At 40.2% G+C, this 27795-nt stretch overlaps 1 protein-coding gene across 1 annotated transcript; it reads left to right on the plus strand.

Annotated features, from left to right (window-relative positions):
- Positions 1-1759: 1759 nt before the first annotated feature.
- Positions 1760-27757, plus strand: yes1 (YES proto-oncogene 1, Src family tyrosine kinase). The gene is made up of 12 exons (XM_028592638.1): positions 1760-2149; positions 12238-12528; positions 13682-13781; positions 15085-15183; positions 16209-16312; positions 16622-16771; positions 18599-18754; positions 21253-21432; positions 22527-22603; positions 23839-23992; positions 24959-25090; positions 27242-27757. The coding sequence occupies exons 2-12, from the start codon at positions 12246-12248 to the stop codon at positions 27448-27450; spliced, it is 1644 nt and encodes a 547-aa protein (XP_028448439.1). The 5' UTR covers positions 1760-2149; positions 12238-12245; the 3' UTR covers positions 27451-27757.
- The last annotated feature ends 38 nt before the right edge of the window (positions 27758-27795 follow it).

Consider the following 27795-nt stretch of genomic DNA (forward strand, 5'->3'; position numbering starts at 1 on the left):
GATTCGTAATATCGCTTCCGGGATGGGAGAAAAACGTGCCCTGGTTTATTGGCATTTCTTTAAACCAATCACAATCGTCATGGGCAGTGCTAAACTCCGCACAGAGCCAATAGCCTTGGTAAGGTGGAATGTGTAGTTAAAAATTTGTTTTTGTTGTGCAACAAAAAACTCAGATTGGACAGATAGTCTAGCTAGCTGTCTGGATTTACCCTGCAGAGATTTAAGGAGCAGTTAACCATAGTCCTCATAAATCCACCGGAGTTTAAAATTCCACCACAAAGAAAGCGGAAACGGATCTTGACGAAAAGACATGCATCCGGAGTAATTTCCTGCTGCACCGGAGCAATCCCGGAAGTGGAATGTCGAGGATATCGACTAACTGGTAATGTTGGTATTAGCAGTGGTAGAAGAAGTACTCAAAACTTTTTTTCTATAGTAAAACTATTAAACAAAGTAAGTCAGCAGTATATGGTTAAATTGCTTTGGGGGCGTTCTGGTAGTTTTAGGGTATAATGGTTCTCAAGAAAGCAGCAAGCACAATACCACAGGCCAAGCAATCTACTATTTTTGAAAGTGTGTGTGCTTTTTTGCAGAGCTGCCTGCGCACCATGCAGTCAAAGTCAGTAGAGGTCAGCAAATCACTTCAAACTAAATCTCAGCATAATGTCTTTATATTTATATATATATATATATATATATATATATATATATACCTGCAGAGCTATAGTATTGCGGTCATGATTTTTGCTCATACAAAGATGCAATCTAAACATGACCCTCCCCCTCTCAAAAACCTACCCCCCTTAGTTTTTTTTTTTTTCAATTTGTATTATCATATAACTGTCCATAGCAATAATATATGCCCAGGCCCACTCTATTTCCCTTTGGAAATGTGTTGGACTTGGGACTGACAGGAAGTTAAATATGCCAGCATACACTATGTGTAAACTGCCAGACTATATTTAATTTAATAGAGGTATAAGTAAATATGAAGCCTAGTCCCATTCATTCTTTTATAGGCCTACAACCTAGAGGGCGCCAGATGACAAAGATGCACATTGCGAGTAAGGTTCAAAGGTTAAACGGCACGATACAACGTCGCTATTTATGTCTAATATTATAATATTTAAAAAACATTTAAACGTGATTTGAGTGTAATATTGAGAACAGTTTATCTATTTGGTGCTGAGCCAAATGGTGGACTTTGTCCCCAATCTGAGCAGTGAAGTCGGCCATATTGGGCACAAGGGAAAACAATTCAATAGGAGATGATGTGACGTTAAAGTGTTATCGGAAATAATAGAACATGCCGCCACGAACCTATAAAATAAGAAGCCCGAATTTTCTTAGAAACCTAAGTTCTGGAGACGTTATTGGTGAAGTATAACTGAATTGTTTTAGACAGATAATAAAAAGAAACATCAATTACAAAGCGTAGTGCTTATGTTTTTTACTATGCCACTGTATTTCAAAGTATCCATGCACAAAGTAATGTATAGCCTACTAGAGCTGAATTGATCAGTTGATCAACATTACACAGGCCTACTTCTATCTTCCATTTGCTGTAAAGTTTGGTTAAATTGGTCAACAGGTAAACATATACAACTGATGACGGGGTTCACAAGTACAGATTGCTTTGATTGCTTTGTTTTAAGGGATCACAAGCCAAACAAGTTTGGAGCCTCTGTGTTAATCAGTGTTTAAAGGATCAATTGAACTGGGAAACCCGGATGTACGCGTCTATTCTGAGTACCTGAACGCAGCATTATTGCTTCTTTGGCCTCGTCGGCACTAGTCCGGCTATTGTTGTGTGTCTTTCAGGGCAACGCTGACCCATCAGCAGGCGGTGATTTCTGGATTTTTAACTGCTTTCTTTGGCTCTTACTCCGCCATATTACGCTCCCTTTGTCAACGGGCGGTGTGTTCTCGTTTGAAAGGAATATCAAGGATCCCGGCGGAGGACTTTGGGTTGGTGAAGTAGTTAATCGGTATGGGACGGACGGAAGACTGAGATTCAACGTTAGAGACTGCTTCTCTCGGCTGTTTCCACTTCTTTACATCGTCGACGTGAAATAAAAACGTGTAGTGAAAAAAAAAGATCACAGGACGCATGTAGCCGAAGTACAACACTGCAAAGGTCGCTTTTAAGGTAAGAAGTGCTCGTCAAAAAAAAGTCGCATTTTGTCTTGGAAGTGAGTGAGCAGGGCCTGACACTTAGGAGAAAGTTGGGGAAAGAGATCAGGAGAGTTTTCTCGGTGTGTTACAATGTTATAAAAGTCTGTTTCATTGTTAATCCTGAACCAGGACTCTTGAGGATTATTTGCTCCTACCATTCGATGGGAGAAGAAAACAATGAGAAAAGACTCCCAACCCGTCCTGGACAATGCTAAATTGCTGCATTTGCACCGTTTTAGCCATGGAATAAACATAATAACAATTCAAATATCTCTTTTGTAACTTGTATAGGCTCATTTCAATTGTGTTGTAGAGTTTCTTTTCACATAACTAATTGTAGCCACTTAGTCCATTCGTTCTGCCTCGCCCAATCTCTATTTACTTTCACACAATCAGCTGCTGCAGGCTTCAGCTGTTATAGGCCTTTATTGCAAGACTATGCTGTGTTACAACAGACCTTCCAAAATGTCAAATCCTCTGTAATTTAAGCATTTTGCAGTACTTTCCAAGTCTGTTCTTGCATGCTTTTATTGTGGTGGTGCAACTGTAGTTCCCAGATTTACACACACCACAAAATTCATGTGTGTAAGAAGATATAATTTACAGGAGTGTGTGTGTGGGGGCGGGCGGGCGTGCGTGCGTGCGTGTGTGTTCATATCGTCACTGTCCCTGATTTTTGTGTGTGTGTGTTCATATCGTCACTGTCCCTGATTGTGCATGTGTCTGTTGTGGGTACTCTGGTGCCACAGTAATCCTCCTCCACGGTAATCCCTGTACAGACCCAGTTGGCTGGACAGCCGTGTCGCACACACACACACACACACACACACACACACACACACACACACACACACACACAGCTGGAAAGGAGAGGGCTGTTGGCAGAGGAGTGAGTAGTGCTAACAGGTGGTGCTGGCTCGGGTTCAGGGGACTTGAGTTTAACTGCAGTCATTAAGGATCCTCGCATACTCTTCAAGTGTCCTCATGGCACAAATGAGACTACAGTATCATCACAGTTTGCAGATTTGAAGCTTCCAATCAATCACATGTTAGCAAACTGAACAAACCAAGATTCCAGATATCCTCAGTCACAATGTGGGCACAGAACAAGAAGAGCAATTCTATTTTAGAGCTTGAAGATGGCCCTTTCTCTCTCCCAGCTTCACTCCAGCCATTGACCAGCACAGCAGGTGGCCTCAATGGCATGAATGGAGTCGGAAGGAAGTTCCTCTCTTCCCCCCCCCCGCCAGCCACCTCCACTCACTATGATTGGCAAAGATGGCAGGCTGCCCGAAGATAAGACGAGCTCCGCCTCAGAGAGTGTGCCAGGGCAATTACGGAGTTATGCTTCAGTAGTGGTTTGCAGACCTTGGTACCGCCACATCTCAATGTGATTGCGGCCAGTTTTTACAGAGCAAGTCTGTCAACTTAGCTTTCAGGCTTTTAGTGCAATGGATGTGTCTTTCATAGCATGAGCAAGTTCAACTTGTGGACATTTGCCTAAAACAAGTAAAGAAATGCTCAATAGTAACCTGATGGTCTTCTTGTAGTGCTGAAATGATCAATAGAAAACAACATTGTAGTGAGTAACTATTCAGTGGTTTCAGCTTCTCAAATGTGAGGATTGGCGGCTTTTCTCAGGTTAATATCGTTGTACTTTGAAGACTTTTGGACATTGGTTTTGTTTGTCGGACAAAACAACATTTGAGGATTGTGTTACCTTTTTGCTCTATGAAATTGGGATGCATCTTTCACCAACTTCTTTTACAGCCTAAATGATTTATCAGTCAAATGTTTTGTATGAACATTGTTTCAGCCCTGCTTTTCACTACTTTAATGTGTTTTCCTCTAATAGGGCTGAGTATCATTTAAAAAAAGCTGTGATACTACTGCTGATACAATACTTGAGTTTCAATACCGATCCCAAAATGGTACTGAAACTCTGAGATATAGATCTGGCCTTCCCTGCCAACTAGTTGCAACAACATGCCTTTTCTTCACCCTGTGGAGCGGTGATGTAGCGTGGCACTGTAGTACCACGCTACATCACAGCTGGGTGTGGTCACAGTACAACAGACCACACCTGACCAAACCCAGCTGGGACGTTGAATGTGGTCAGGGTTCAACATGAGGTTCAACAGACATGGTGGACGTTGAGACCGAAAATAGCCCTGCGTTTAAATAAAAAAAAAAAAAAAAAAATGCAAGTGGCTGGGTTGGTGGGGGGCGTGTTGCTTCAGGTACCGATCAGACGATGAGTACAATGCAAAGGCACAGAGAGACACACTTTTATCTTTCATTAGAAAGATTACGATGTAAACGGGTGGTGTGCTTGCATGTTCTGATCTGATTCTGAGCAGCTTATTGTGCTTCAGCGAAAGTTGAGCTAGGTTCAGCGTTTTTCTGCACAACCGGAAAATCGGCACAGTTGAACCTGGCAACGTGACGTTATCCGGCAAAGTGCTTATAAAATAGTTTCCGCCTTCGTAAAATCCTGCCTCTGAGTATTACAAAAATAGTTATGCAGTGTTTATGAGTTTGAGAAGCCTTTAAACATATTAATCTATTACTGCCACTGGACTTTTCTTGATTGTATTTTATGTCTCATACCAACAAGCTCCCACCAATGTTTTTGGTCTGAATACTCGCTTATAGCTTTCAACCCAAAGAGGCTAGTACAGCTATGCAGCCATAGAGGAACTTTGTCTAAATATAATGATAAAAAACTAGCAAAGTTTTGATTTTAAATCTAGACCTATCTGATCATAGAATACATAAAGAAGACCTTTACTGTTGGGTTCATGCCAGTACCAAAAAGTATTGAAGTTTCATACCCATCCTTAGGCTCTAAAGTCTAACTGGACATTTAATAATCATGAAATATAGTTACTGAATATACAACCTTTTACGAGTGTTTCAGTTTTGTCCTAAGTGACCGCAAAGGTTACACAGGGCAGTGGCTCGAAGGTGGAAGAGCCTCTCCCAGAACACTCGGCTTTGCGTCTTATCTAATTAGTTAAAATGGTTAACAAGAGTTCAGAGCTGCGTCATGCTTGATCAATACACTACACAAACTTCACGGTAGTCAGCAACATCCTGTTTATACACCCCTTCATTATCAGTAATAATATAGAGGGACTCTTGATGGAGTACATGGAGATTGGCTCATTGGTGTATAATGTGGGATTTTCCTTTTATTTACACTACTACCATGTTTTTCTATAAAAACTTTTCACTGACTTTCACTGATTTTTTTTCTTCTGTTTTGCACCCATTGTTCCTCTTGGAATGCCAGTATTAAATGCTGAATTTTGTTTTAAGAGGGATGTCAATTCTTCGTACAATGCATGCCTGTAAAAGTCTTACTGAATAACTGGGTTATACAAATAAATTAGACTCTTACAGATGTGAGTTGGCCCTAACCCATTTTGGTATAAATTTACCTAAGTGGAAGGGCCGTGTTATACTAGAGAAGTGTTTCTTAAGATGTGTTGGTCGACCTCGTCAGTGTCAATTGTTTATTGTTTTTCCTTTTAATATGGAGCTAAGAAAGCACATGTTCAGACAGTCTTTCTGGCAGACATTCATAATGTTGCACTTTGTTGTTCATTCGGGAAGGAACTTGTTTTGGTGGAAGATGTGTACATTCAAAAGTTGTTTTAGTCATGCAACAGAACTTATGTTGGACAGATAGTCTAGCTAGCTGTCTGGATTTACCCTGCAGAGATCTGAGGAGCAGTTAACCATAGTCCTCATAAATCGACTGGAGTTTAAAATTCCAACACAAAGAAAGCGTAAGGTAATGGACATCCAGCCAAAAAGAAGGACATAAGGCGAAATTTCCAGCGGCTATGTAAGTGGAAGGTTGTGGATTTAGACTACCCTGCCAACGATGCAGCACACCCAATCTGAGATTCTGCGTTTACAAGACTTTTGCAATGGACAGGTCCCCTGATATTCTTGCTCACTCCCGGCGGAGATTACCCGCTCAGCGGAGCGCACAGAGATCAAAAGCCTAGGAGAGAGAAAGCACAGGCGGCGATGCAGAGTTGGGTGTGCAGTCCGCTAGCTCCACAGCTAAAGTCTGGGATGGTTTTGTGCAGCCAGGTCTCCGTTATTACCATTCACGTGGTAGTTGGTATCCAGCAGTCTCATGTCGCCCTGCTTGTTGACGAGAGAGCGGGCGTTGGTGAGAAAGACGCTAGGTACAGCAGGTTTATGCAGAGCCATTCTTGGCCTAGCCTGGATTCACACTTACTCGCCTCACTCCTGCTTCCTCTTCCATCACTGGCTCTTGGTCCCTGTGAGCTCCACAGAGTGAATAATCTCCGCCGGGATGGAGCTAGACTGCAGGAAACCCTCCATTGCAACAGTCTCGTAAATGCAGAATATCAACTACATTTTGGAGGACATTGCAATTTTATTGCGTGTGTAACTGTACCCAATCTTTGTACAGTATCATAATCATGCAATTCTTGCACAATGTGAAATGCTGCCCCCTATGTTTTGGTGTGGCCAGGAATTAGACATTGCACCTTTTTTTTAGTTTTTTAATAGATGTTAAAAAGCAATTTTACATTTGGTCATTAAATCCCTTGACCCACATCTCTGTATGAGCTTGAAGCAGTATTTACTGTGTTCCCTTGGAGCCACCAAAAGCACAACACATTTCTTCCAGCTAATCTCATTGCCTATATAACAGGGCATTCATTCAGGAAACCATCTGAGAGAGGATAGAATAATATGCCTGTAATTTGATTTGCTATGGGGTCGATTTGAGCTGTCTAGTTTTGGAAATTGTTTCACACAAGATTCACTCTTATTTCTCAGCTTTTCATGGACAGCTTTTCTTTCCCAGGACTAAAACATGTAATTTGAGGACAGTTAAATCTAAATGAAATACTCAATAGAGGATAGACCAGGACTGGGGGTGGTGGATACAAACTGAGGAATCCCATGCTAAAAATGTGTGTCATTGACATTCTGTTAGGTTGTTTGCATAAAGTTAACTGTTAAGGCCTCTTTACAGTCGCCGTTCCCGACCTGTTGTGCGCCAATGTGACGTCAAAATGACGTAGATCTCGCTGGCGCGCCACTCTATTTTTTTCAGCGGCGCACGACAAAGCAGAAACGGGAAGCATGAGTTTGAGGGGAACCGGATGCCAGGACTCCCAGAGTGACTGCAAGTCTCTCTTGTAAACTTACTGGGTTAAGAGGAGTTCTTTTATGGTGAATGAAAGGCTTGATCCAACGAAGTAGGTCATCCAATCGAAACATTGACGTCAATGCTGCTGCCAGTTCTGCCATTGTTTACCTTTTTTTTCTTCTTCTTCTAGTCTGTAGAAATAGCAAAGTCGGTAGCCTTTCCTCATTAGCCTCCCATGATGTCACAATGTCGTGCGACAGATCAGGAACGGCGAGCCTACTGAACGCTTTAGTGTCTACAGAGGCATCTGGTTGTTTTGAATATTTAATTGGACCACTTGGTTTGATTGATTATTGGGATTTCTGGCTCCACAAATGTAAGAACTGTGTGTCTGTGCCCTGATAAGCATTTGTGCTGCCCAGTGTTAGCATGTGTATAGGATTGTATAGTTCAGGGGATTGTGAGTGTGCTGGTGCTCTGTGGGGGGAGCACCACAAGGTACTTTCTCTTTGTCCATAACAAAAGGTAGATGAGACTGACAAAAGAATAAATCGAAAGGCTTTCTTTGGAGAGGTGGCCATTTCTCTTCTTCTCAGAGCACAATTCTTCATGGGTGGTTTTAAAGTGGGAAAGTACATTTGTTATTTAAAATGGGTTCTACTTTAGAAAGAACTTTTTACTAGAACCTAAAAAATTTAGATAATTTAAAAAGATGACTTCGCTGATTTTGGAATCTGGTATGGACTCGATTTATAGAATCGGGAGGACAGTCATTATTCAATCTCCTTTTTATTTATGCTCCCTAGTTCTTAAAGCATTAGCAGTTTTGGGCTCTCTAGATGCAAGAAAAGTGAGTTATTTCATTAAAAAACAATAACTTCTAATTGCTTTCTATTGATGGTGTCCTTTTTTGAGTTTTTAATAAATCACAATTTTGATATTTGATCACGCCTCTTGTGCAGAGAAAATACAGAGCAGACTCCCCAGACTAATGTTCAATCTTAAAAGATTGAGCTTGATCTGGTGATAGCCAGACTATACATTTCCTGTACTAAAATGAGAACCTATAAAATCTTAGCTATGCCTTATATATTTTGTTGATCAAGATATAGAGAACTGAGAAATTAGTCTATAAGTCATTTTACACAAACTGCATTGCTCTTTCCAGCAGTATACTGTAAGTGTTTCTCTGTCTCACAAAACTGCAGACATGTTTCATGATGCATTGCATATATTAACCGACATTAACAAATTGCCAGGGCAATTAATGTTGCCATGCTCACAAGGCTCCCATGCTGTTATTGCTTATCCTGTTTGTGGTAACAATCCTATGGAAAGTGTATGGTTTCCAAAAAAGGCCATCATTTGTCTAAATGGACTAAATAGCTGGCCAATTTACACAAGTTGGACTGACTGACTGTACTTGTATTTGTTCAAGATAATATAATTTCATATTCACCCACTTCACTTAAATTTTGTATCTGGCATGTAAGAAGTGTTTAATGTAAAAGATGTTGCTGTCTGCTTATCATGGAGTTAAATACAAAAATACTGTAAGTGACTGAACAACTACACAAAGAATAAAAACATGTCAGCTGAGTTGAGTTGATTAGTCATTTGCTTTTTAAACGATGAATCGACTGCAGCATCAATCTGTCTCTATCTGTTTTCTTGAATGATAATTCATCTCCATCCATCCTTCTCACCCAGTCATTCATCATACTGTTTATTTCCACTGCCTCAGCATTGGCTTTCAGTCTATACTGTTTTTTTCATGGGAGGAAGTCAATAGACAATCCATCTCATATAAGTATATCCATACATTGATTGTTGACCCTCAAGGCTGTTCTGCCAGCAGAGGCTGAAAAAACTACTTTCTTCACCAGGGGATTACGTCCTCAACTGCCAAATCGATACATCCTTTACAATTCATAGAGGGAGGGAGTCTGTATTGGAAATCTCATCTCTTTGGGATGTGAATTAACTTGTCATATCAGTCTGAGAAGCTAAAGCTGCTCAAGCAGCTAATGTCAGGAACAAATCAGAGTCCAGAAGACAAAATCACTGAAAAACGCATCAAAAAGTAGCTCTACAAAAAGTTCTGAAATAGGTTTTACTTAGGCAGAATATAAATGCCTGGAACACGTCCACACAGATGTAGTCAATTTAAATTAAAATAAAGTACTGGCGTTGCCTAAAGATGTCAATGTTCTCAAACCATGTGACAAAATCAAGCAAAAACTAAATATGCAGATGCACTCAAACATCCAACAACATCCAATATGTGTGCATGTCTCAAGATAACACAATAAAGCTAAAAACCAAAACACAAGGCTTATTAGACTGTGCTGAAACTTTGTAATTCACAGAAATATGGACATATTCACACACACACACACCTGCATTGTGTGTGGTTTAACACCTTTTAATGAATAGCCACTGGGGCCTAAAGGCTGCCCTCTGTATTCTGTTTGTCTTGCCTTTTTGTTTTCTGTCTTGGCTTTGTTGGCCTTCCATCTGAATGACAGGAGCACACACCTTTGCTACTGTTGCCAATACCAATACGTGACCTGTTACTGACAGGTTCTTAAAACTATGTCATAACAGTTTACAAATGCCAGCATATGAGTCATTGAGAGTGGATCAGTCTTGGGCTGAAGTGTCCCTCTGTTATACACTGGAAGCTTGTTTTATTGTGTACAGTTGGAAAGACACATATGCACAGAACCACTTGACAAAGAGGCCAAAGGTGACAGAGAAATCAATAAACAGAGCAGGCTTTGTAGGTGATGCTGTCAACTCATGACAACACACAGACATACTTATACACTCATAAGCTGACATGCATTTGTCTGTCACCAGATACCATTCTTGTGAGGACATCCCAAAAATGTACTCCTTTTCATAATCAATAAATAATCTCATAAAGATAATTTCTTTCCAAAGAATGCTAACTGAGCCAAAACCTTTTTTTCTCCTTTTGTTTATGGAAGTCATTTGGTCTTTGTCCTTGATGTAGCCCGCGCACACACACACACACACACACACACACACACACACACACAGCAAGAGAGTCTCCTATATCATTAAGCTCAGGAGGAGAAAGCACTGACTCTTAACACCGATGGGCTTTTTGCCCCTCACAAATCTGTGTCACTGATAGTGTGATCACAGGGAGTTGAGGAGGAGCTGAAATGGCCATAGGCTGTAACAGGATCTAGCTTGACATGCTTTTGTGGGGACTTGTGAAGTCATGTGAGGTCATTCATTAGTTTTCTGGATGGAGAAAAGGCTCCAGGCCAGTATGTACAATATCATAATTATTATTACTCCATTTGTGACACAAGCTCTCAGCCCCCATGACGACCCCATGACGAAGCATGGGCTCACGAGGTTTAGGTTTGGTTACTAACGTACACATGAATTTACACATTTGAACATTTTAAACATGTTTGATTTTTACAAATGGAATCGGCACTGTCAACATGACATAGAAAGAGAATTAATGATTTAAACCGAACAAACTGTAAAATAGTTTGGTCACTCTTCACCTCCAGATCTGTAAGGGTCCTTGTTGCCCATGGATCTCGATCCACCATCTTTTGTAAACTTACAAAAAAATTTGTTGCCCTTTTTATAATACCAAATTGCACTATAAAATAGCAAATAACCCATTTTTTGGGGATATCTTTCTCTGTATTTGTACAGCAACATAAAGAAACAAGATATATAATTTGTGTTGTTACAGGATTTTGCAGGCTACCCAGTGACACCACTTGAATCATAGTCTACCTGCCGTTCATTGTTTAAGTCATTGTTCAATACTAGGGGTGCACGATTCAGAAAATGTCACGATTTAAATTTTTTATTTTTTTGATTCAGAATCGATTTTCGATTCAAAAACGATTACCGAAGATTCACAGTATGTAAATGTAGTTACTTTTCCCATGTGATTGCAGTAGACATACAATTTAAAAGAAAAGAAACGCAACAAATGAAATGTAGTTTGATATTACTTTGTCTTCATACAAAAATAAAAACTTTGGCCAGCTTTATACATGTAATTCAAGTATAAAATAAAACTGTTAAATAAAAAGAGCTTTTCGTTCAGAGTTCGTGGGAGTTTAGAGCATTGAAAGAGTGCGTTGGTTCTTCTTTTGATTATGACGAGTGCCCAGGCGTCAGTGGGAATTCGACGCAGCACCATCTATAGGAATGGCGAGCTAAACTCATTTCAGGACAATGGTATACACGCCTACAAAACGAAAAAAAAATTACATTCTATGAATCAATGTTGAATCAGTAGAGTTTGAATCACGATTTTCTTTTTTTTTTTTTTTTTTTTTTTTTTTTTTTTTTTTTGCACACCCCTAATTCAATACTACAAAAAACTGCGTATGTTGGTGTGTGTGCTGTCTAGTCTCAGGTTTCAATCATCTGTTTTAGCCGCCTTTTACAAATCTTGTATCAAAATCTCCCAATTACATCCAGTTCTTCTATCCACCTACAAGAGTCAGCCAGTTGCATTCACAATATTATCAGTGAGCCACTCATTGTTTCCCATTCACAAATATTTCTGGCAGATTTTTGCTGTCTGAAATTACCATCCTGCTTGATTTGCACGCATTTCTTTGCTTGGTTCACCCTGCAGTCACAGTTTGTAGTTTTGGTCTTAAATGTGTATCTAATCTCTTCCAGAGAAGTTTTGTATGTTAGGTTGCATTTACAGTTGATTTTTTTATACAGTTTATCACAATCCATAACCCCAATTTGTGTTAAAGTTACATTCAAGTCATTAACTGTGACAGTAGACACTTCACATGGCTTAATCAATGTAAATGCAGCCAAACTCAAACTGCAATTTGAAGATCAAACTCCAGTTGATCCAATCTTCCTTTTCCTTCTCCTCCCCGCAGGCTTGACGATGGGTTGCGTCAGGAGTAAAGAGGACAAGGGGCCGGCGCTGAAGTACCGACCCGACAACTCCAATGCCACGCAGATCAATGCCCACCTGGGCCACTACGGGCCTGACCCCACCCTGATGGGTCATTCACCAGCTATGAAGACACACAACAACAGCTACAACAGTCATGCCGCCGCCCTCACGCCATTTGGTGGGGCGTCTTCAGTCATGACGCCCTTTGGCGGGGCCTCCACCTCCTTCACCTCCGTGGCTGTGAGCAGTCCCTTCCCTGGTGTCATCACAGGTCAGTTTGTGGAGAAGATTTTAGCTTTCAGAGGGAGACAGATGGGACCAGGAACAAGGGAAGAAGAAACGGAGATGAAAAAGAGGATTTTAATAGAATCCAATACTTTTGAAACATTTCCATCTGCCATTACCAACTTTTCCTTCTGTTGTCAATATGTGTAAATCAGTGTACAACTTGAGAATAAACTCACTGAGCATTTGTCATGCACAGGACCTTATGAGCAGCAGATGTTATGCAAATTAGACATTTGAAATGAATCAGCCAAAACATCAAGGCCAAGGAGAAACCCAAAATAGGTCTGTAATATGGGAAAGAAGTGTAGTGGGCATTGCGTCTCTGGAGCCAAAGAAAACAATTAGATGCACCGAATGTAATGGATTCAGTCATGCACACGTTTTTATTTTCAACAATAATTTGCTTCAAAAGGCTTTTCGATAATGGAATTGTTGGTGATGAAATGACTCTTGGTGACACGAACAATGACCAAGAGTCATTCCCATTTCAGGTGGTTAATACATCATAGATTGGATGGGTAAATTATGCAATGAACAACAAAGGATAATGTTTTCTTCCAAAGCGCATACACTCAGGCACACACACTTCCCTCAGTCACTGTCTCGCTCTCTCTGGACTGCCACCTGCTGTAGATCTAATCCTGCCCGCTCAATTTCCTCCTCAAGATAAACCTATTGGGGTCCTGTTGTCTCTCTGCACTCTTTCACATCCGACCACAAAGACATCAACTGTGCTGGTTGTATTTTTAATCCAGGCTCTAAGGGGCAGGAAGTGGGATATTTCAAAATGATGATAATATAATGATAATAATAAAGGGGTATTTTAAACAAAAAATAGTTGTATTTTTTGATAAAGTTATGAATTGTATTAGAGTAATTGTTTATCAGTGTGTTTGTTCAACTCGATGAGACCTTGACTCAAATATGAAATATTGTAAAAGGAAGACAGTAGGAAAATCAAAATGAGCATTTTGTCTTCTTTATTTGAAGGTCAAAACTTGATGGTGCTGTTTTCATTTGTTGTGTAACCTTTTCAAAAAAGGCTTGATTAAAGAAATCTGACAGCGGCTCTGGGATTAACTAGCTATCGTACGTATATATGCACTCCTCTAACGCTTGGTCTCTCTTGCTTGCAGGTGGCGTTACATTTTTCGTAGCGCTGTACGACTATGAGGCAAGGACGTCTGATGATCTGTCGTTCAAAAAAGGGGATCGTTTCCAGATTATCAACAACACGTGAGTACATTTACTTTTTACACTGGCAAACTCCGTGCGTGTGCGTGTGTGTGTAATCCCTCGTATTCAGGTCTGATATTGAGGCAGAAATCTGTCTGGGTTAATGGGTTCCTCTAATGGGCCATCTGTTTAGTCCCCAGCGCTTTTCTCCTGCCATAGATCATTCCTCTAGTTCAGGGTTTTGCATTTGGGTTGCAGTGTAAAACATACCACTCTTCCCTTATTTAGTAAAATACAAGCAATGCACATAATAAAATCGATTAATGTGTTGCCAATACTTACAGAATTTGACATCAACAGTTCACTGAAAATATGGCTGAAGGTCCAACTCATTACATTTTTATGGAATTAGTTAGTTTTTCTCTGTCATTGCTTATTAACTTTAATTCCCCTCTTTAATAGAATACTGTTGTAAACAACAACAAACAAATGCGAAACTTAGCTTTGTATTAATTTTTTTTCTTTTTTTTTTTTTTGTTGTACAATAAATATAGTATGCCATTTATTTCAAGAACAGAAATGAAGGCAATAACAATACATTATAATGAAATGGGAAATTTCTTTCCGACAGTGATACATACAGCCCAAGGGAGCTGCTGGGTGGCTTATGTAACAATAAAAATAAATTTCTTTTTGTACTTTGAATTAGGTGACAGACTGCATTAAAAAATAGAGCTTGTTTATTACAAAAAAGCACCATGTGAATTTTTCTATTAGCCTTATGTTCCTGAAAGTTTGAAACAGTGGAAATAAAGCCCATATCACAAGATGTTTTTGAGCACCTTTTTAAAGTAATTTTACTTTACCACTGTGCCAGATATCTATAAGCATTTATCATCATTTTCTATTTCAATTCATTTACAATTACTTGACGTGAGTGGGGGAAAGTAACATTTACTCAAGTACTGTAGTTAAGTACATTTTGAAGTGCTTATACCTTAGCTGTAGTTACTAGATACTTTAAGATTTTGCATTAAAACCGCTTGCCAGGCTTATAAAATGCCTATTATATAACCCAAAGAGGAAAAAAAAACATTTTACTTGTAATAGAGTGTTTTAACATTGTGATATTGGTTCTTTTTACTTGAAGGATCTACATATGTCTTCCTCCACTGCTTATAAACCACTACCCCGATGTGATGACTTAGATTCCTGACGTGGTTAAATGACTCGTAATACGACCTTGTTACTTTTCTGTCTTTGTATACTTTTATACCTGCAGTATTCTTTTTAGAGTAGGTGTTATTTATTTTTTTAATCGTGTCTTTGTGTGTTTCTGATTTCTAACTTGCTCTCTATTCAGGGAAGGCGACTGGTGGGAGGCTCGCTCCATCAACACCGGACAGAAAGGTTACATTCCCAGTAACTACGTGGCTCCAGCCGACTCCATACAGGCTGAAGAGTAAGAGCTCACCTATCGTTTTCTTGTTTCACTTTTATTTTCTCCTTTTTACATTCCTTTCATGTTTCTCACCCTGTTCAGTTAGTTCTCTTCTGATTAAGAAGCCATCATGCGGCTGGGCGGTCACACATTGTGACTAACCCATCATGTACCAACAAGTCTAAACAATGGAGCCCTGTATTGTCGGTGGCCTCCTCGTTGCTGTTCATCCGGTGTGACAGGAACGTTAGGGGACAGCCCTGCTTTTAGACAGTTGTGGCCTGGTTTCTCATTGGCTGACAGCCAGTTTACTAATAGTAGATGTTTTAAGCTATTAAAAACAATGATATAAACCATCTAGCTATCTCTGCCTTTGGTCTAATAGAGTGAGTACAAGTGATCAGTGTTTAGAATTGTTGGTTCAAATTTGATCTGGGAAAAAGAAATGTTCCTGTCAGGTGAGACAATTCGACATGTGAGAACTTGTAACGATGTCTTGAAAATGACTACTACTCTAAATTCTTACTACTACTGAAAAAAAGAAGAAACCGAAAATCTGGATTTTTAAGATTGTTTACAGCCACAAGCTAATGTTCCTTTTTATTCATAGTAGTAATAGCCCTTATATGTAATGGAACAAGCTGAAGACGTTTGGCTTGGAGCAGAGTTAATAATAAGCTGTAATTATCATAGCATGGTCTAAATTAATTTGACTTAAATGAGACTTTAAGCTATTTAATTACCTCTGTCTGACTTTGAAGGTAACCACATATGAATCACATATACAGATTCCTGATGTTAACTGACTAACATCATTCAACATTATTTTCCTGTTCATCTGTTATTGATGTTTAACTTGACGATTTAACAGACAGGATTTATATGATTCATATAAAGCCAGAGAATTTCCAAATAACCAACATCTAAATATATCACACCACCAGTGCCATATTCCTATTACATGAATAAGAAAATCCTACGTGTCCAGTATATCGCATCGAGAGCTCCTCCTGTGTCTGACTATCTGACTGTCTCTCTTCTTGCAGATGGTACTTTGGTAAAATGGGCCGCAAAGACGCTGAGCGTCTCTTATTGCTTCCAGGGAACCAGCGGGGCACTTTCTTAGCACGAGAGAGCGAGACGACCAAAGGTAAAAGCATTTATTTCTTGAAAGCAAGACTGTAGCGATAATGATGCTGTTTTGATCCATAAGGGAAATGATTAAAGCTTTTTTTCTTTATTTGCGCTTGTGCGAGCCGTGGATTTGGTTTTTATTGCAGCCATATGTTCATTTTAATGGAAGAAAACTGTTGTAAAATGTAGGTTAGGAGTTCAGTGTTTTTTTTTTTTTTTTATATTTATCTGTTATGTAGAATAAAAGCCTGAGATGCATTGCAGATTTAAGTGAGTTCCGGTTGCTATGAACCACAATCTAACTTCCTTTCTGTGGATCTTAAAGGTGCCTACTCTCTGTCTATCCGGGACTGGGATGAGGTGAAGGGAGACAACGTCAAACACTACAAGATCCGAAAGCTGGACAACGGTGGTTATTACATCACCACTCGGGCCCAGTTTGAGGCACTACAGAAGCTGGTGAAACACTACACAGGTATGCACCGCGTCCACCGGAAGCTTTTAGACAAATTGTTGTTTACAACTGGACAGCTGCTCTCACTTGGAACAATTGTTTTTTCTTCTTTTTTGACTCATGTTTGGAATGTGTTTTCAGGACAAACATGCCAATGGTAATTATAATAATTTTGGGATACAGAGGGTCTTTTTTTTTTTTTTTTTTTTTTTTTTTTTTTTTTTTTGGTCGTGATTCTGAAGCAGTGCTTTAACTGACACAGTCGCAGCTCAGCAATCATGTCAAAGTCCCTAAAAAAAAAAAAAAAAAAAAAAAAAAAAAGCCCAACCATGCGAGACTTAAGCCAAAAGAGACATGAATATAAAACCGTCTTAAGCATGCTGTAATCTCCACAATATTGATAGGCAGGCAGCTGTTCCTAAAAAACCCTAAGACTGTCACAAGAATGCATCTGGATGAGGTAAACAAATACAGTTAAACTCCCAAAAGCAAAATCCATAAACAAGAGGATGTGTATGAGAGTCTTTAGCGTTTGATTTTAGGTCTTGTGTTGTTAACCCTGCCCGGCTCACTTCCACATAATTCATGTAATTCACTAACTGCAGTAATTGACTCCTTTGTATTCCACTAAGTGTAGCAATTTAAAGGTCCCATGATATGGTGCTCTTTGGATGCTTTTTTATAGACCTTAGTGGTCCCCTATTACTGTCTCTTTCCCAAAATTCAGCCTTGGTGCAGAATTACAGCCACTAGAGTCAGTCCTACAATGAGCTTTCCTTAGGATGTCACATTTCTGTGTCTGTAACTATTGAGGAGGGGGGACAAGGTGGAGGGTGGGGGTGTGGCCTTGACCAACTGCTACTTTGCTCGTTTGCAAGCCATGATGTCTCTCTCTCATGGGTGGGCCAAATTCTCTGGGCGGGTAAAGCAGAAAAAGGGGAGGTAAGCTTGCTCTTTATTAGAGATGGTCCGATACCGATACCAGTATCCGATTACCCTAGGGATGTTCTGATACTGCCTAAAACACAGGCATCGGTAAGTACTGGAGTTTACGCACCGATCCGATACCATGTAATAAAGCCCTAAAGAAAATCTTTTTCCGTTATAACTGACTGTCAAACTGGATAATTAAAGAAAGTTCTGTGGCATTCATTGTTTGTGTTTGTTCATGTTTTTTACAAAGAGTTTAACCTGAGCCAGACAGACAACAAAGATAGAAATTATATCCCATCCATACAGGGATAGTAGTATAGAGTTGTTAAAACATAATAAAATATATGACACACTGGTAACGGATCGGTACTCTGTATCGGCCGATGCGTTCAGGTATCGGAATCGGTATCCGTATCGGGAAGCAAAAAATGGTATCGGACCATCTCTACTCCTTATGACCTCCATGCTGTCAGCTGCATTAGGCTCTCACTGTACCTGAAAAGGCTTCAACACCAAAACAGCTGATCTTTTTGCTTTCTCGCTGCAATTAAAATTAAATGAACTTCGCACGGTTCGTGTCACTATGGTGAAATTTCTGATTTGATTATTTCTGGAACAGAGCATAAAAAAAAAAAGATTATTCTGTGGAAATGACGGGTCAAGTGTTCTGTGCATTTGCTTCATTGCGGTTTGATTGTATGTTGTATGATGTTTGTGGGTGTCATATGGCGACATGATATTTTATTCATCACGTTTGCACTCCATTTGCTGTAGCATGGCTCTGCTTACTGCTACGACTGTGTATGTACCTAACACGACACGCAGGCTGATTGCTAACAAGCTCCAATTTAAAGCTCATTCTCTCTCTGTTCCTCCCGCCTCTCTGTGTGTCTTTACATGTCTGTTCCTGTCCAGAACATGCAGATGGTCTGTGCTACAGGCTGACAACTGTGTGCCCCACAGTGAAGCCTCAGACTCAGGGACTAGCTAAGGATGCTTGGGAAATCCCACGAGAGTCCCTCCGACTGGAGATCAAACTTGGCCAGGGCTGCTTCGGAGAAGTCTGGATGGGTAAGCGAGCATCACGGCAGTATATGTTTCAAAACCACACACACATGCATATTGTCTTGTGAAGTGGTTTATGAAGGAACTGTGGCGCCACAGAACCCACTCCTAACAAATGTTTCTATCATTTAGTCTTTTTTTGTGTTTTTTTTTTTTTTTTGGTGCCTGGTCACACCAGAAAGCAGTATTCATTTGCATAGCCTCTGGAAATAATTGGTGCTGGATGCTTTGTGGCATAGTGACTACTTGCGCCATCAGTAGCTTACTGGAAAGTATTTCAATACAGGTAACTTATGGGATAGCACAGTATATGTACCATTCACTCCTGTCTTAAAGGTGCTCTAAGCGATGTTGGGTGATGTCACTTCTTGTTCAGGTTCGAAGTATTTTCAAACAAAACGGAGGCTAGCTCGACCCTCCTCATCCCGTCAACCCCCACCCCCAAATCATTCTTGTCAGTTATTGACTGGAACACTGTTTATGTTTTGTGGTGCAGGTTGGCGCGGTTTGTTTTTGTTGCCGTTTGTGGAGCCTGGGCTGTCTACAGAGACCGCGGTTTTTTTTTTACATTGTGTTCAGGGGACAGGCAGCTCGCGGATAGTGAGGAGATGTTTGCTGTGTGTGACAAAAAATGTAGCCTAAAAAACGCGTGACATCGCTTAAAGCACCTTTAACGTCTGACTGCACACCATGCTGCATCTTTGTTGTAGGTCCATTTTATACTCTAGCCGAGCAGGAATGGATGATTATTTTAATTAGCGATTAATCTTCAGAATTCTTTCTTGTTTAATTAATAATTTTTTTGGTCTATCTAATGCCTTAATGGTCTTTAGCATTTATGTTTGAGTTCCTCTTTTAATTCCACAGAAACAGAAAATGAAAGAGTCTCTGCTGTGAAATTCAATCCTTACGGAGTAAAAGCTTCATGAAGAGGATACAGGTTGAGTCAGATTTGTGTGAAATCTGTCAGCACAACTTAGTATATGGAAAGCCTTATGTAGTCCTGCCAGGATGCACTGGGATGAGTCCACGGCCTTCCTATGTCAGCATCACACGCATGCACGAATACCCTCTGTAGTATTTGTTTGACGCAAACACTGATCATGAATTAGTAAAGAGTATAAACAACTGCACGGACATATACTCACACAGCCATTAGGGCTTACATACAGATACAAAGCATCTGCTGTAAATTATTTATAACTGATGTAATTTTAATGTGAAACAACTCAGAAGCAGTACATGCATAGGTATATATAAACTGATTTAGTTTATAGAATTCATTTTTGCTTAAAGTTGAGTGGGACAGACCTTGGTAAAGAGCTTGTCTTGCTGCCTCACTGGCCCATATACTGATGTAAATGCTGATTGCAGTTGGCACACACAGACACAGACACAGACACACACACACACACACACACACACACACACACACACACACACACACACACACACACACACACACACACACACACACACACACACACACACACACACACACACACACACACCAGTCACTCAACCGGTTCCCTCTCTGTCTCAAAGACACAGACAAACAAATTCACACACCGTTGTGCCTTGCAGGAGCACATGCATGGTGTGCAATGCCAGTTAATACGTTACTGTTAAGCAAGCAAACACCTACAAATGGCCAACACAGCATGTCAAAACACACACAGAGCTCAGTAATCACAGGTCACCTCCTACGCTTCAGTTCCCTGGCCTGCATGTGAGACGGGGGCTTTTGAGTGAACACGACTCTCTTCTTTCATCACTCAGTCTTTCATTAAGCCTGGCCTGCAGCAAGCCTCGACCTGCAGTCCTCGGCTGTGCAATCCCTCCCTCTCTCTCCCTGCACTATTAATTCTTGATGGTTTTTCTGCGTAGCTACAACTTTTTACCGAAAATCCCATTCATGCATTTATTCAACTTTTTTTTATTTTTTTTATTTATTGCTGTTGGCTTGTGCTATTTGACCTCAGTTCTCCTATGTTCTCGCCACCTCATCATTATTATTATTATTATTATTATTATTATTATTATTATTAGATATGATCATTGCCCTACTTTGTCCTCCAGCTTGTGTGTGTGTGCGTGTAGTTTGTTCAGTGCAATTCATTTATGAAGGTCAGCCTTATGACGGAAGCAGTAGATCTCCTGCCTCAGCTCATTGAATGCAAGCAGGGCGTGAGTAAGTGGCTCTCAACCAGGAAGTGGCTGATTATTTAAGCTGTCGTGTTCTTTCTCTCCTGAGCTGCTCTTTACACAAGGGAACGCTGCCAGAGATCACTGGCACGGCGGCTGATTTTAGGATTGACTTTTTAATCACTTAAAAGGGGTCAAAAAGTCTTAAATGTACCTTCAGTGTTTAGGTATTACAGTATGTGTCACTTAATAAATTGCAATAGATGAATTATTTCTTCAAAAATACCTTACAAGCTGCACAAACATTGGTTTATTTCAAACACAAGTGATCATTCGGTTTTTATTATGTTTTCCTTCAGGCACATGGAATGGCACTACTAAGGTGGCTATTAAGACCCTGAAGCCAGGCACCATGTCCCCAGAGGCCTTCCTGCAGGAGGCTCAGATCATGAAGAAACTCCGACACGACAAACTGGTGCCTCTCTATGCCGTTGTGTCTGAGGAGCCCATATACATTGTAACTGAATTTATGGGCAAAGGTAAGGACCGGTCAAACTCACAAACCAGAAATCAAGAATAAGCACAAGTCATATGTAGACACACTTAGGGGAAAAAAAAAGACACAAGGGCACTTGTAACTTAAAATCTGAAAATGTAGGCTTCAAAACGATGATATAAACTGAATCAGGCTACAGGTGCTACAATGTACGGACACCAAAGATAAGAGATCTATAGACTGGATCACTATTGTATTCGTAGAGTGAGATTTGCATTCAGTATACACATTTAAGCTTTCCGGTCCGGTTCATTCAGCATGAAGTGAATGTCGTCACCTGCCCACGTCCATGAGGGTCCAAGCGTCCCAAAAAAGTGGTCGCTGCGACTGTACACACAGCGCGCCTGCTGTGCTTGCTCCAGTTGTTCCACACTTCGGTCCAGTTGGTTGCGTATGCACCTCTAGACCGGTAAGTGGTAGTCTGCGGAAGTGGAAAGTATGTTTAAAGCTTTATTCACTCGGGGACAAACCCACCAACTCCAAGACAACCACCCTTAAATTAAGGGGTTTGATACTTTGTTGTTCATCCAGTTTTCTTTATGATCTTAAAGTCCCCCTCCACTCAGAAATGTGTTTTGCTTTTTGTTACTTCACTTGTTGGAGCTTCACTGTGCAGTAATAAGTCTGAAACTTTGTTCCCAACAAATTTGTTTGGTAAATATGTAGTAGCTTTTAAATGTAACCACTCAAAACATGATCAACTGTCCTCTTAAATCATCTGTGGTAAAATATGTACATAACAGGAAAAGTCTGTATTTGGGGCATTACTGTAATGTAGCAAGAATCTGTAACCTCTTGTAATGTAAATGAGTGACTGATTATGACTCTTATTATGAGTAGTCGTAAAACTTTATTGGTCTGTGTGACCAATAGAAACCAACATACTATAACTGAACTAATGAAGAAAAGCCTCTTAGGTCCTTTGCAGTCATGTTGCCTTCAAGTGGTTTTGGTTATTTATGCATTTTCTCACACCAAACTCTTGTCTCAACTGATGCTGCCTTTATTTTTACGTTGTGTTTACACACTGTCCAGACAGATGTATTGATTCTGCGTGACTCTTCTAAACTCTGACAGGTAGTTTACTGGACTTCCTGAAGGAAGGAGATGGTAGATATCTGAAGCTGCCCCAGCTGGTGGACATGGCTGCACAGGTAGGCTCAAAACACAGCGTGTGAAACTCCCTTTACCTCTTAACTGCCCAGCTGATGTTTTAACTCTGTGCGGCGAAAGCATTTTCATACATCAGAAATAAAACCAAAAGAGATCAATGTGAGCAACTTTCCAGTCGTGTGTGTAGGTGTGTATTAGTCAAATATTCAGTGCAATATTCAAACGGTTTCAGTTTGTTCTTCATCTGGCTGTCATATTTATTTAATATCCTACCCGACATCTCTCCCCGTCCTCGTCTCTTCCTCCTTATCCCACTGTATGTGCCTCCCCTCGTTCTCCACCACTTAACTGCCACTGTAGCACTTAAACTGTAGCACTTAAACACTGCTCACCAGAGACCACTTAAGCTCGCTGGTTCAGTCACCTACAGTGATCTGCTCTTAATTCGCCTCTCCACGCTCCCAGGCTCCGTCAGCAGAGTGGAAAAGTGTTTCCAATTACACTGAGGCGGGTTGGAACCTCAAGATGCCTCTGAGTTGACAGCCAGCGTGAGGAGATGCTGGATAGTTGTGTTAAAGATGTGTTATTGTAGCACCTTAATTTAATATAATTCTTTTTTTCTCATTATCTGGGTCAAATCTTGGATCAGTGAACAGGGTTTCCGCGGGGTCTTTAAAAAGTCTATAAAAAAAGGTCTAAAATTTCAAAATCAGAATTTTGAGGCCTTAAAAAGTCTTAAATTTGCTGAAGTATTGTCTTCTAGATCTTAAATAGTTTTAAACTGGTCTTCATTTTCCTACGTCCATGTAACACTACCTCTAATGCTACTTTTTTTTATTCTGTGGCGTTGTAGTTCTTCCTTTCGATAGTCCAAATATAATTTGCTGTATATGAACAGATTATTATTACTCTGTTGCTTTTATTCAATTTGAATACATTTATTTACTTTGCATGTACATTTGTGACTGCATTTCGCATTCGTTTAAGGTCGTTATATTGGTCTTAAATTTCATTCATAAAGGTCTTAAAAAGTCTTAAATTTGACTTGTTGAAACCTGCAGAAAACCTGATGAAGTGTATATTTCTTAGAATCACAACTCACCGTAACCCCTATCAATTAGTATTATTCAAAAGTGAGATTTGATCCTAATCTTTTCATTTGCAAAATTCTCATTCCTTGACTGTTTGCTTTGGTTGCATACTGATGCCATTTTTCTCTTTGTTTCTCCCTCCTTCCCTCTCTCTCTCTCTCTCTGTCTGTCCAATCCCGTCCCAGATCGCAGATGGCATGGCCTTCATTGAGAGGATGAACTACATCCACAGGGACCTGAGAGCTGCCAACATCCTGGTGGCTGATAACTTGGTGTGTAAGATCGCCGACTTTGGCCTGGCTCGGCTCATTGAGGACAACGAGTACACTGCCCGACAAGGTAGGGGTGTGTGTGTGTGTGTGTGTGTGTGTGTGTGTGTGTGTGTGTGTGTGTGTGTGTGTGTGTGTGTGTGTGTGTGTGTGTGTGTGTGTGTGTGTGTGTGTGTGTGTGTGTGTGTGTGTGTGTGTGTGTGTGTGTGTGTGTGTGTGTGTGTGTGTGTGTGTGTGTGTGTGTGTGTGTGTGTGTGTGTGTGTGTGTGTGTGTGTGTGTGTGTGTGTGGGACTAGACACACTTGTGTCTGCATTTGTGAGGACTTGCATTGGCTATAAATAGACTAGAAATTCATTCTAAACCCTTAACGCCTACTCTGGACCTTCAGTTTATCTCTTACCATGACTATAACACTGGTTTTATAGCTAAAACTGTTCAACGTTTTTAAAGCAGAAATGCCAAATATTCTCTTGTTCCATTTTCTCACTTATTAATCTTTAGTGAAAAAAACAGAATATCTTTGACTTGTGAAGTGTTGGCTGGATAGTCATTTAAATATTTCATGTCTTGGAGAAATTGCTATTTTCTTACTATTTACTGACCTTTTGTAGACCAAAACTATTGATTTGATTAATCAAAATGAGAATCAGCAGATTAATCAATAATGACAATGATTTAACATTTGATACATACTTGAACTGAAGTGTAAGACACATTTATTTTATTATATATTCTGTCTATTTAAGCCACAGTGCTTTACTCATTTACTGATTAATCAATTAGTCAATCATCAGAAGATTCATCATCAATAATCGGTTAATTATTTTGGTCTTTTCATTAAGCAAAAATACCAAACGTTCTCTGTTTTCAGAAATCAAATGTGAGGATTTGCTGCTTTTTCACTATTTTAAAGACCAAACTATTATTTGAGAAAATAGCCAGAAGATCAAAAATGAAAATAATGGTTTAGCCCGAGTCATATCGATCATTTCAAAGCCTATTCCTCCTGCTTGACTCTTTCTTTCCTTTTTCCAGGAGCTAAATTTCCCATCAAGTGGACGGCCCCTGAAGCTGCTCTGTACGGCCGCTTCACTATCAAATCAGACGTCTGGTCGTTTGGTATACTACTGACTGAACTGGTGACCAAGGGCAGAGTACCATACCCAGGTAACGATAAGAGCTACACAGATACGTGCTTGTCAGAAATGTGTTTTTATGTCTTCCTTCCTTTTGTGCCTTTTTCATTTTAACTTTGGAGGCTGTCGTTTTCTGGTTTTAAAGTTCCTCATCATTTTGTTGCTCATGTTTTCAAGTTTTTGCCTCGGGATAATTCTGATATGCTACTCATCATCATCATCTAAAGCTTTTAATAGTATATTCTCACACATGTAGATCAGAATACATTACTATATATAGCTGATATGAGTCAACGGCAGATGTCTAATGACTTATCAGTGCATGGGAAAGTACCACTTACTCTTATATATGATATCCCTCTTCCTGTTGTCTGCCACCTCATTTCTGACCCCTGCTGGTTGAGAGCAGTGCTGCAGTGTGTCTGGGGTTGACACAGGGTTCCACTGGCACTGATTACAGAGCGTGCCATATGGCAGACTTAACCACCATCTCTTGTAAAGGTCCATCTGGCTCCCGTGGCCCTCTTGGTTCCAGTGCAAACCGTTCGGTCTAATTATTCACTGCAGAGCTGCAAATCGTGGAGGCTGAACCCCCTCTTTTTTCCTTCTTATAATTTTAGTATGACTCACCAGAAATTTGTGGCTCTTGTCCCGCTGTGCTGCAGTCTTTTTGGGGAGCTCTATTTCTATGCTGTTGTAGAAGCAGTATGAGGCAGGTATACCAAGACCATGTACCAAGCATGGGCTTTTTTTTCTTATTTAGTCTGTGTCAAGGTTATAATTGTTAACGAAAACAAACAAAAACCAGGTGGGGAAAAAACATTGTCATAAACTGAAATAAAAATTTAAAAAAATTACAAATTACAAAAAAACGATAACAAACTAAAACTGTAATGTCTGTTTGCAAAACTAACTAAAATAAAATAATCAAGTAAATGTCCTTAGCTTTCATCTTTGTCAATGTCTTTCGTAGAGCAAATAACGTTATATTTTTCAGAGTTGACACTTCCGACCATATTTTATTATAGTTTCCGACTGGGAACCCAGAAATTCCGACATTTCATGTCAAATTGAACACAACATAGTCCGGGCCCCTCGTATGGCATCATGGCGGTAAAATATGTTTTAAAAAATGTTTTTAAGTTTTTAAAGGGAAAAATCCCACGAATTTGAAAGTACATTTGAGAAGCGCGTACAAGGAGAGGCTAACCTAGCTTACCTTACCAAGGTAAAGGAGAACGCAAAGCCTCCTTTGCCCAAAACAGAAGCTAACCCCGGTAACGTTACAGGGCATGGATGTATGGGTACAGGGCCAGGCAGCATGTCGAAAACACTAAAACTAAGCATTTTCAAAAAATAAACTAAACTAGCAAACCCGCTTTAAACAAAAAGTCAAAATGAAATAAAAATATAAAAACTAATGACAAATGCAAAACTATAATAACCTTGGTTTGTGTGTGTATTTATAGATACATACAGTCACTCAGATATATGACAGGCATGTTATTAGAGCTAAGGCTTTGCGATCCAAGACATAAATCACGCAAACACCTCAGCATCCGACATACCACCGCCACCATATCCTGGTCTCAGCAGTCGCTCTGGGCCTTTCCTCTCCCCAAGTGTGAGATAATCTGATCCCCACTCTCCCACCGAGAGATGGAGGGGGTGATGGAGTGGAGAGGCGGAGGATGCGGTTGTGACCATACCACTGACTCTGTGTCATAACCTCTTTTTAGCTGCTGTTCAGCTCCCCCGTGGAGCTGTTTTTAACACTGTGTCAAAGGGTTCAGGATCACGGTCTTCCTCTTTTGGGAAGGAATCCACAACTCTGGTGCTCTAGTAGGGCAGGGTAAGGCCAGAAGATGAAGCAGCACTGTCTGGCTTTTGTAGAATCTTGTCTTATGTGATCTATTAGAGTATTTTAGCCAGAGATCACTGTAACAATTTACATTTTATTTCTACAAAATACTAACAATGTTTTTGCCCTGTATGGGTTTTAATCTCGATATTGACTACAAGTATTAGGGGAAATAATGACCCATGTTCCACCTAGGGTGTTTTTTTTTTCTTCTTTAACGCAGGTGTTTTAAGAACAAATCTAAAGATACGCTATACAAATGCAGTGCATTTTGTCGATTTAAACCATATTTCTTTGTGTTTTTTTTTTTTTTTTTTCCAGGTATGGTAAATCGAGAGGTGCTTGAGCAGGTAGAACGTGGTTACCGCATGCCCTGCCCCCAGGGCTGCCCCGAGTCCCTTCATGAGATGATGAGGCACTGCTGGAAGAAGGAGCCAGACGAAAGGCCGACCTTTGAATACATCCAGTCCTTTTTGGAAGACTACTTCACAGCCACAGAGCCACAGTACCAGCCAGGAGACAACCTCTAGTCTGGTGGATTTGGGGGCAAACTCTGGCGTTGTACAGAGGTACATCAGAGGAGAGCCAAGCTTGGGGCAACCAAGAACTTCAACACAGGGAAAAGCCTTGATGAGGCTGCAGAGAAAGATGCAAACTAGTCCACAGCCACTGCGGTATATCTGTATGTGCAAGAAGAAAATGTTTTCTGAAATAGAGGGTTGTCCCTTGCGTACCCGGAGAATCAATGTTTGGGAAAGTGTCCAACTGTGCAGATTGGTGCTGGTACGTTAAGCTCGGGGAACCCTGCTAATCAGAATAATCCACATGGACTGGCTACAACAGATCAAATCAATGGCTATTTTTTTGTACTTTTT

The sequence above is a fragment of the Perca flavescens genome, chromosome 12 (assembly GCF_004354835.1).
Source record: "Perca flavescens isolate YP-PL-M2 chromosome 12, PFLA_1.0, whole genome shotgun sequence".
NCBI classification, from domain to species: domain Eukaryota; kingdom Metazoa; phylum Chordata; class Actinopteri; order Perciformes; family Percidae; genus Perca; species Perca flavescens.